Below are 9,580 nucleotides of genomic sequence, written 5' to 3' on the forward strand. Positions count from 1 at the left end.
CCACCAAGAGGCTCTTTTCAAAGCAACCTGAAATCAGACACCCCCATATCAAGGTTCATGAGGAAAGGAAGCTGGGGTTCCTCTTGCCCTTTGGCCTCAACCATCTGGACCCTGAGAGTCAGACCAAGTTCTCAATAGCATCAGATGCTTCTTGTCCAATGTCTGGCCGCCACCGGATGACCAGGAATCGAGCTGCCCGTACAGGGGCAGAAGGTCAATGTAGAGTTGGCATGAAGTCTCGGGTGTCCATCCCTCTGGCAGAGGGTCCAGTAGACCCTGGGGTTCCCGAGTCAGAGAGCAGAGATGAGCGAGCGCAGGGAACTCTGGCTGGAGGCGCTCAGGGGCCGGTAACTCGCGGCTAGACCCACAGCCTGAGAGTCGCTGGGAGGGCAGGGCAGGGCCACCCCTCGAGGCCGGCGGTACCACACAACCCAGCTTCTCCCGGGGCCCCGGGAAGGCCCCAACGCTGGGGGACCTTTTCCCGGAGCCAGCAGACAGCTCCTAGAGAGGGAGCAGACGTCAGCCGAACCCTCAACCAATCTTACCTCCAGCGTCCTGCTTCACCTGCGATCCCACGTGCGATTCCCTGTGTGGACGCAAGGCTTCGACCCTCGAGAATCCAGGATTTCCTCCCCGTTCTGTTCCCCTTGGAGGCCCCAGCTTCCCAGCAGAGCCCCCCTTCCCCGGGCCATCAAGGCGTCCGCCCTCAGGCCCTAACCCAGGGGGCGCACCGTCGGCGAAGCAGGCGCAGCAGCGACAGGAACAGCAGCAGCAGCACCGAGATGGCCGTCACCGTCGAGAAGACCCGGGCTGCGGGCGCACCGTGCTGTGAGGAAGGGGTCTGGAAAGGGCGTCTCCCTGAACTCCCTCCCGCCTCGCACGCCCGCCTCACCTCCCATCGCGGCCTCTGGAGCTCCGGGCCGGGGGCTGCAGCTGACGTTAGCCCAGTCGGGGGGCGCCGCGGGGGTCTGCGCCGAGCCCTTGGGCTCCGGGTCGTCGTCGGTGTCCTGTAGCCCTGCGGAGAGAAGTGTGAGGCGGGGCAGCGGGGCGGCGGGCGGGGGCGCGACCAGGCGGACGCTCACCGCGGTAGGTGAGCGCGAAGCCCTGCGCGTGGCCGCGCGCGTCGCTGCGGAAGGTGAGCCGCAGCGCGGCGGCGCGCAGGCGCAGCGGGCCGGGCGGTGGCGGGCGGGCGCCGTCGAAAGCGCGGAGCAGGCTGCCCGAGGCGGCGTCGCGCAGCTCCAGCCGATCGCGCGGGTCGGCCAACTCGAAGAGGCGGAAGGTGAGCTCCAGCGCGGCGCCCGGCGGGCTCAGCGACCAGCTGCAGTTCCGGTCCGGCCCGTACTCGTCCGGGAAGTCCGGGGAGTAGACGACGCCCTGAGGAGCCGTCCAGTTGCCCTGGCAGGAACCCACGGACACTGTGGGCGGGGCCGGCAGTCAGAATCTCGGGGCCAGGCTCCTTCTCCTCCCCTACGGGGCCTCGACCCCAGATCTGTCCCGCTGCCACCTGAGCCGGGTCCCACTCTTTCTGTGGACCGTGACTCCCCTCCTCAAGCCCCACCCTCAACCCAGGCCCGGCCTTTGACCCCCCAGGTTCGGCCGGGTCTCCACTTCTGCGCGTCTCAGATCCCGCCCCCTATGAGGGCATCGCGCTCCCCGGTCTCACCCAGAATCCGGCGCTCCCCCAGGGCTCTCTTCCCCGCTCACTCCTCACCTTCGTAGATACCCAGACGCCCATCGCCACCGCACAGCTGGCCAGGGTGGCCGAAGCAAATCTGGTCACAGTCCGTAGCTGGGGCCGGGCGTCCCCGGTCCAGGTCGCTTTCAGAGCCACAGAAGCAGGCATAGCCAGCCTCCACGCCCGCCAGCTGGGAGCACAGACTGGGTGACCCCAGAGGCAGCGGTTGGGGCAGGGGCGGGGTAGTGGGAACCTAGGGTCTGGGTCGCAAGTGGGAATCGGACCGGAGGTTCCAAAATCAGCGTCAGGGTTTGACGTCAGGGCTGGGAGTTGATTTGGTGCTGAGGACAAGTTCAGGGTGCCGTTCTGGGCGGGAGGTGGGGGCAGTACCTGGTAGCCCTTCATGCGGCAGAAGCGAAGGCACACCTGGACCGTGAGCTTCGTTGAGGTGCCGCTGGGGCCACTGAGGGCGGGGGGTGCCCCCGAATCCAAGAAGCAACCCAAGTATCCGGGCACTGAGGGGGCAGCGGAGTCAGGCTTTGTCGGGTGCCCCCAGAAGAGAAGTCTATGCAGGCAGCCCAGAAAATTCCCATCCTTGTCCAACAGGGCCCACTCACTGTGGCACGTGGGGATATCGCAGTAACGCCAGTAGATCCCCTCCTCTGTCTCGGCTACGTAGCACCAGGGCTGCACGTCTCCGTCAGGGTTCCTGCCCGTGGAGGACAAGTGGTCCCCATCCAGCACCCCCAAAGGCTGCAAGTCCCAGGCCCCACCCCACGGCCTATCCGCAAAATGGCCACTGTGTGTGTTAGAATTTGTGTGTTCCTCTCCGTTGCCGCACAAATTCTGGTTTGTCCCACGTGCTTTGGGACTTCCAAAGGGTTCGGTGGGAAGTCCTTAAAGGGACCCTGAGGGCATATTTTGGGCTTCAGCTGTTGCTAGGACGTGACCTTATACATAAGGACTTTGAGGCCACCAGACGTGTTGTCCCCAACTCTGCCTTGGGCCTCAGCCACTTCCCTTGCCTTGGGACCCTGCTTTAGAGCACAAGTGCTGAACCCTGAGCTTTGTGGTGTCCTCCTGCTCAGGTCCAGACATCAGTTGTGGCTCAGAACCCCCAACCCCTCCATAACGAGTAGAGTCTCTCAAATCAGTTGTACCGCGAGGACCCGGCCCCTCTCTCCAGGGCCCGGCACCCCACCCCACCCCCGACTGGATCCTGCCCGGGCGGCCTCCTTGAATGCCCAGACCCGACCTGAGACGGTAGAGTTTGGGCACCTAAGGCGGGTCCCATGAGCGACAGTGTTCTGAGCGGCCAGCCCCGCCCCCAGGGTGGCTGGGCCTCGTCCCTCGCGGAGGCTCCGCTCCCAGCCCCTCCGGGTGGACTTTGTATCCGCCCAGCAAAGCTCTCCAATTCCCCTACAACTCCCCCGGCCAGCGCCGGCTCCGCGGCGCGCAGCCCCGCCCCCAGCGCAGGCCCGGCCCTCACCGGCAGAAGTTGTGCGGGCCCAGTCCCCAGCGGCCTTGGGGGTCGCTGGCGCTGCTGTAGCTGTGCTGCTGCGTCTGGTCCCAGAAGAGGCACGGGCGGCCGGCCCCGCGCGGCCCGGTCCGGTTCTGGTGGCCGCGGTAGTCTGCTCCATTCACCTGGAAGCACTCGGACAAGCCTGCACGACGACCGCGGGGACTGGGGGCGTCCGGACCTTCGCCCGCATCTTCACCGCCCCCCCAACTCCAACTGCCCGGCCACCCCCGCTGCTCCCGGCTGCCCAGACAGCGCCCTCGGCGCCTGTGGGGCCCTGGCGCTGCTCAGCTGCCCCTGCCACCTGCTCTGCTCCCTCCTCAGCCTCTGGACCCGGGTCTTGGGCATGAAGGTAGAGGACAGAGTGGTGACCACGGCTCAGAGTTGGGCCAAAACTCACCTGGGCTGTGCAGGCTCCCCGCGGAGGCCCCGCGTGGCGGCAGAAGCGGGAGGAAGAGGAGGAGAAGGAGGAGGCCCTGCGGGGCTTGTGTGTCCATCACCCCCAACCAAAGAGAGGTTGCACTGGCCAACGCACGGTCCATGCCGCCCCCGGGGTCGCTCCGGGGTCTTCCAGGCGACCTGGGGGGGCGTTGTCCTCTGACCGTCTGTTCTCGTCCCACTCTGGGAGGCGCTCTCCGTCTAGGGCGGTCACTCCCGTGGATATTTACCTCCAGGGTTTCTGCCCCTGGAGGTGTCTCTTTGCCCCTGTGTCCCCACTGGGGATATCTCCGGGGTTCTCTGTCCAGGAGCCGTCTCAGTCACTGCCCCTCAGTGCTCCCGGTCTCTCCTGGGCTTCCACGCCCGCCCCCTCCCGCTGCGCCTTGCTCTCTGAGCCTCCCTCACTCAGGTCTCTAACGCACTGGCTCCTGCCCCCCTCGCGTCCCTCTGTGGGTCCCTCCCCCTTGAGTCCCTCCCTCCCCACCCCATCCCCCGAGGCCGGGAAGCCCCGCCCGAGACTGGAGCGGAGGCAGCAGGTCCAGACGCCTCCCACGCCAATCCCCCCCCAACCCACTGCTCGGGGACCCTCGGTGTCCCGGCAAGCTTCTCCCTTCCCCTCCCCCTCTCAAGGTCCTTGCATGTTCTAGGGGTGTGTGGAGGAGGACAGGTCACGCTGGTGGACAGACAGACCCTAATGGGAGTGATACGCGACCTTCTCCCGAGGCCACACGCCCCTGGGACACCCCAGAGTCTCCTGTTCACAGGCACCCTTGATTCAAGGGTACGCACGCACTCCCAGTCTGTCACCCATTCATTGTCGGAAGCTCCAACGCACACCCTCTTTCGGATCCTCGCGTCCCTCTTTCCAAGTACCGAATGCCTCAGGTTTGACGGAGGAAGTGCCACTCCCTGCCCCCGCGCCCGCGAGACAGGCGGGAATGGTGGACTTTCAATCCCGGACAGGCAGGGGCAGCTGGTGTCTGGGGAGGAAGGCAGCTGCGCCCCTGGTCCCAGCCTGTCCCCTCCTGTCTTCCCCCTTCTTTCCGTAGGACCCCCAGCCCAGGCTCGCCTGAGCCCTCCCAGCGCAGTGGAATTCCCCCAGCGGAGCCCCCCCTGCCCCCAACCTGGCGGGGGAGGGGGAGGGGAGCAGGCCCAGGCAGGCGTGGGGGGAAATTCCCCGCCCCCTCCCCCGGGCCCGACTCCTCCGAATCCTCTGATCTCCCAGCGCCGCCCGCCGGCTGCCCCCAGGGCTTGGGGGGAGGCCAGCGCAGGTGCGTGGGAGGGCGGGGGCGGGCGCCAGGGAGGAGATGGGTGGTAGCCGGCCGGGAGCGGTCCCGCCCCGCCCAGATCCCTCGCCCCTCAATCCAGCCTCCAGACCTCTCCCCACGTCCTCGCCAAGCTGTCCAGCCCTGACGTACCTGTGCCCGCCCATAAGATAGGGGGCGTTCAGGAAGGATTCTGGTGGGTGGCGACCATGGGATGGGAGACCTAACAGTTAGTGCCCAGTGATGAGGTTCCTGGATCCTAGGGGCGGGCAGCCCACGGAACATTCGAAGTGGGGGGAGGGGCTGTTGAAACTCGAATTGGACACCAGTGTCGTCTCCTGGGGAAGCCCTCTCAGCGGCCAGGCTGGCCAGGGCTCCACTCCCAGTTCCCTGGCCACGCTGAGCGCTGAACTGGGAGTCTCAGCTGCACGTGCTAGCCCAGTACAGACAACCTGTCTAAGGCCCCCCTAACCAGGGGACAACCTGTGGCTACCATTTGACCTGGGCCCCTTCTCCCAAGAGGGTTACAGAGAGAGGCAGTGGCTGCTGCGGCTTGTAAGTGTCCCCCCACATCTCTGGCCCACAGAGAGCCTCAGGGGACTGCAGGCCTGGGCCATAGCCTCTGTAGTGGAGGTGCGTGGGGAGTGTCACCTCCAGGGTAACAGACTGCCCAGGAAAGGACTAGGTGGGGGGACAGGGATAGTGGTCAGTAGGGACAGTAGAGTAGGAACTGGCTCCTGTCATGGCAGGGACGGACCAAGCTGTCCATGCAGTCTACTTACTGTACTTTGGCTGCCCAGTCCCCAAGGGCTCAGTCTCCCACAGAGGAGCTACTGGATGAGCAGCAGGGGGTGCTCAGATCCAGGACTGGGGCACTGAGAGGAGGGGCAGTGTCTCCTTGCAAGCTCTGGTCCTAGATGACTCACAGAGCCTCAAATTAAAGAAGATCTTGGCCCTCACCTTGTCACTTACAGAGCGTTCAGGAAGGTTAAATGGCCCCACAGTCTCGGTCAGGACTTCCCCTTGATCCTTCCAGAACAACAGTACTGCTTTTCAGGGAGGACTCTGTCCCTCCTACCTGCTCTGGCCCTCCACCTGTGTTTCCTGATCCTGGTTCCTCCAGTTCCCACACAAACAGCTGAACTCAGCTTCCCAGACTCCCTTGCATTTGACTGTGGGAATGAGTTCAGGCCAATGGATGTGGGCAGGAGTGATGTCTCCTGGTACTGAAAAGCGGGGGCCCAGACCAGCAGCATCAGCATCCCTGAGACTCTTGTTGGAAATGCAGATTCTGGGGCACCTGGGTGGCTCCGAGGGTTAAGCCTCTGCCTTCTGCTCGGGTTGTGATCCCAGCGTCCTGGGATGGAGCCTCATATCAGGCTCCCTGCTCAGGGGGAAGCCTGCTTCTCCCTCTCCCACTCCTTGCTTGTATTCCCTCTGTCTCTGTCTGTCAAATAAATAAATAAAATCTTAAAGAAAGAAAGAAAGAAATGCAGATTCTCAGGCTCCAGCCCAGACCTCCTTCATCAGAACCTGTATTTAACAAGATCTCCAGGTTTGCAAAGCACACCTGGAGATCTCTGCCAGGGCTCTCTCTCATCCCTTCATCAATTAGATGTGGGAGAGCCCAGGCCTGGGGAGGTTGGAAGGAACTGGATTCCTTAGTGCCCTGATGGAAGGAGCCCACCAACACATGAGACATAAACATGTGTTGTGTAGCCACTGAGACTAGAGGCTTCCTTGTTACGCCAACTGGCACAACTTAGCTCCCTCGACCCACCTCCTGCCCCATCTAGTTACTGTCTCCTCTATTGCTTTCCCAGGGCATCCGAGCAGAGTCCCACAGACTGGGGACCGGAATCCGGAGACTAAGCGGGGAGGGCTCCTTCTGCGAGCTGTGCGTGCAGATTTGTTCAATGCCTTTCCACTTGCTTCTGGAGGTTGTTTGGTCGTCACGGGTGTTCCTTGGCTTATAGAAGAATCACCTGGGTGTCTGGCTCGGTCTTCACATGGTGCTCTCCCTGTGGGTGTGGCTCTGCATCCGAATTTCCCCTTTTTATAAGGCCCCCAGTCATATTGGCTCAGTAGCTCACCCAAGGTATAAGACCTCATTGTAACTAATCACAACGGCAATGACCTATTTCCAAATAGGATCCCACTCTGATACTGGGGGTTGGCACTTCTGCACATGAATGGGAAGGTGGGAAGCGCACAAGTCAATTCATGACAGCTCAACTCTTGTCCCTTTTCCATCTTTACTGCCACTTCCCTAGTCTGGGCCACTACGGTCTCTTCCTTGGACAAATCATACTCCAAAATGATGTTTGGCTCCCCACTCTAACCCTCTACAACGCCTCTGGCAGCCAGAGTCTTTTGTTGGGGGTTGGTGAACTGCAAGAACCTTCTGGCTCTTGGCATCTGCTCATTTTTTTTTCCCAGTAGTAAACAACACCTAACATTAACTTTATCATCTTAGCCATTTAAAAAAAAAGATTTTTATTTATTTATTTGTCAGAGTGAGCACAGGCAGACAGAGTGGCAGGCAGAGGCAGACGGAGAAGCAGGCTCCCGCTGAGCAAGGAGCCTGATGTGGGACTCGATTCCAGAACGCTGGGATCATGACCTGAGCCGAAGGCAGCAGCTTAACCAACTGAGCCACCCTGGCATCCCTCATCTTAGCCATTTTTAAGCGAACATTACAATGATGTTAAGCATATTCGCAATGCTGAAGCTCTCTCTCATCAAACATTAATTCCCCTCCCCTCTCCCAGCCCCCCAGAATCACCTTTCTACTTCCAATTTCTGTGATTTTTTTTTTTTTACTACTTTAGGTATTCCATAAAAGTGGAATCACAAAACATAACAGATTTCCCTCTTTTTTAAGGCTTCATAATAGCCCATGGTATGGCTAGACCACATTTTCTTTATACATTTATCTGTTGATGGACATTTGGGTCACTTCCACCAGCCAGAGTCCAATGGATGTGGGACAGGGGCCTGAGCAGGACCCTCACTGGTCCCCCTCCCTTCCTTCTTCATTTATTCAATCACATCTTTAACAAATTTTTTTGAGCACTTGCTAGGTGCAAGGCAAATTCTCCTCCTTTCTCTCAAGCACTGGGTGTGCGAGGCCAGAGCCCAAGGCTCAAGCCAGGGCCTTATCTCCAAAGCTGAGGGGCTCTTCTAGTACACCCCTGAGCCCTCGGGAGGGCAGTGGGGTGAGCAGCCACAAGGGTCTGGGCTCTGCAGGGCTGTGGTGAGGATATGACCCAAGGCCAGAGGCTGCCCTGTCCTTCGCTGTTTGCCAGAGGACGCCCTGCCCCTGTACCTCTGGGTTTTGGTCCTTGAACCAGGTGTCATATTGATGTGGGAACCAGAGAGAACACCCAGGCCAGGTGCCTCGTGATGGGACTGCTCTCTAGAAATGCCCCCGGCTTTCTGGATATCATGGGGATGGACTGCAGAAAGGGGACACGAGAGCCTGCTGTGGTCAAGCTAGCAGGTGGCTGGGGCTTGGGATGGGGATGTTTATTAACATAAGGACCAACTAAAGGGTTGTCTTTACTCTAAGAGCACCTTAGCTGGGCTGTGGAGTGACAGTGTCCCTCTGAAATCTGCATGTTGAAACCCTAATAAAATGTGATGATCTGGGACGCCTGGGTGGCTCAGTTGGTTAAGCAGCTGCCTTCGGCTCGGGTCATGATCCCGGCGTCCTGGGATGGAGTCCCACATCGGGCTCCTTGCTCTGCAGGGAGCCTGCTTCTCCCTCTGACTCTGCCTTCCACTCTGTCTGCCTGTGCTCGCTCTCACTCTCTCTCTCTTACAAATAAATAAATAAAATCTTAAAAAAAAATGTGATGATCTTAGGAGGTGGAGCCTTTAGGAGGTCAGAGTGCAGCCTCCCAATGGATTAGTGCCCTTATGAGCAGAGGTAGGTAGCTGGTTGGGACCCCCAACCAGTACGAGGACCCAGCTAGAAGGCAGCCGTTGTACCTCAGGAAGGAGGATCTCTCGGGACTTGCTGGCACCCGCACTCTGATCTCAGGCTTCCAGCTTCCAGGCCTCTGAGGACTACATGGGCCTTTTTGGGCGCGCTCCACCCCCCAGCTACGTATTTGCTATGACAGACACCTGAATTCCCCAAAACCGCCCAGCCCCAGAGAAAGGAACCCCACCAGCCTGACCAAGGAGGGAAAGTCAGGGGCAGAGCGAGTGAGGCTAACGGGTCTGGGGTTTCTTTTTGGGGTGGTGAATATTTTTGAATTAGATGGCTGGACGGACACACCACTCGTGAATATACTGAGGGCCACGGAGTTGCACACTTTGAATGGGTGAACTGGATGGGGTGTGGGTGACACGGTGACAGGCAGGTGGCGCTGGGGGGCACTCACAGCTAACAGGCTCCTGTAGCAGGCCACTGCTCCCCGTTTTAAAAAGCAGAGCTCCTTGGGGTGCCTGGGTGGCTCAGTTGGTTAAGTGACTGCCTTCGGCTTGGGTTATGATCTCAGGGTCCCAGGATCGAGTCCCACATCAGGCTCCCAGCTCCATGGGGAGTCTGCTTCTCCCTCTGACCTCCACTCTCATGCTCTCTCACTCTCTCAAATAAATAAATAAATAAATAAATAAATAAATAAATAAATAAAAGTGGAGCTCCTTGTTGAGACTTGTTATCCCTGGTGAACT

General features: G+C 60.2%; 1 protein-coding gene across 1 annotated transcript; it reads right to left on the reverse strand.

Moving 5' to 3' along the window:
* Positions 1 to 3,985, reverse strand: KREMEN2 (kringle containing transmembrane protein 2). The gene is made up of 9 exons (XM_082712548.1): positions 3,595 to 3,985; positions 3,165 to 3,339; positions 2,293 to 2,384; positions 2,066 to 2,190; positions 1,712 to 1,865; positions 1,083 to 1,415; positions 893 to 1,015; positions 732 to 810; positions 1 to 501 (listed from the first exon to the last, which is right to left on the reverse strand). The coding sequence occupies exons 1-9, from the start codon at positions 3,734 to 3,736 to the stop codon at positions 291 to 293; spliced, it is 1,434 nt and encodes a 477-aa protein (XP_082568674.1). The 5' UTR covers positions 3,737 to 3,985; the 3' UTR covers positions 1 to 290.
* Between the last annotated feature and the right edge of the window lie 5,595 nt (positions 3,986 to 9,580).

This window comes from Mustela nivalis, assembly GCF_964662115.1.
Source record: "Mustela nivalis genome assembly, chromosome: 19".
NCBI classification, from domain to species: Eukaryota; Metazoa; Chordata; class Mammalia; order Carnivora; family Mustelidae; genus Mustela; species Mustela nivalis.

Bases quoted from the DNA above. Each gene is read 5' to 3' on its own strand.
- KREMEN2 (XM_082712548.1), bottom strand. From the start codon at position 3,736: ATGGACCGTGCGTTGGCCAGTGCAACCTCTCTTTGGTTGGGGGTGATG. The intron at 2,191-2,292 runs GTGAGTGGGCCC...CTGCCCCCTCAG, and splicing joins CGATATCCCCACGTGCCACA to TGCCCGGATACTTGGGTTGC. The intron at 1,866-2,065 runs GTACTGCCCCCA...CTGTGCTCCCAG, and splicing joins GCCGCATGAAGGGCTACCAG to CTGGCGGGCGTGGAGGCTGG.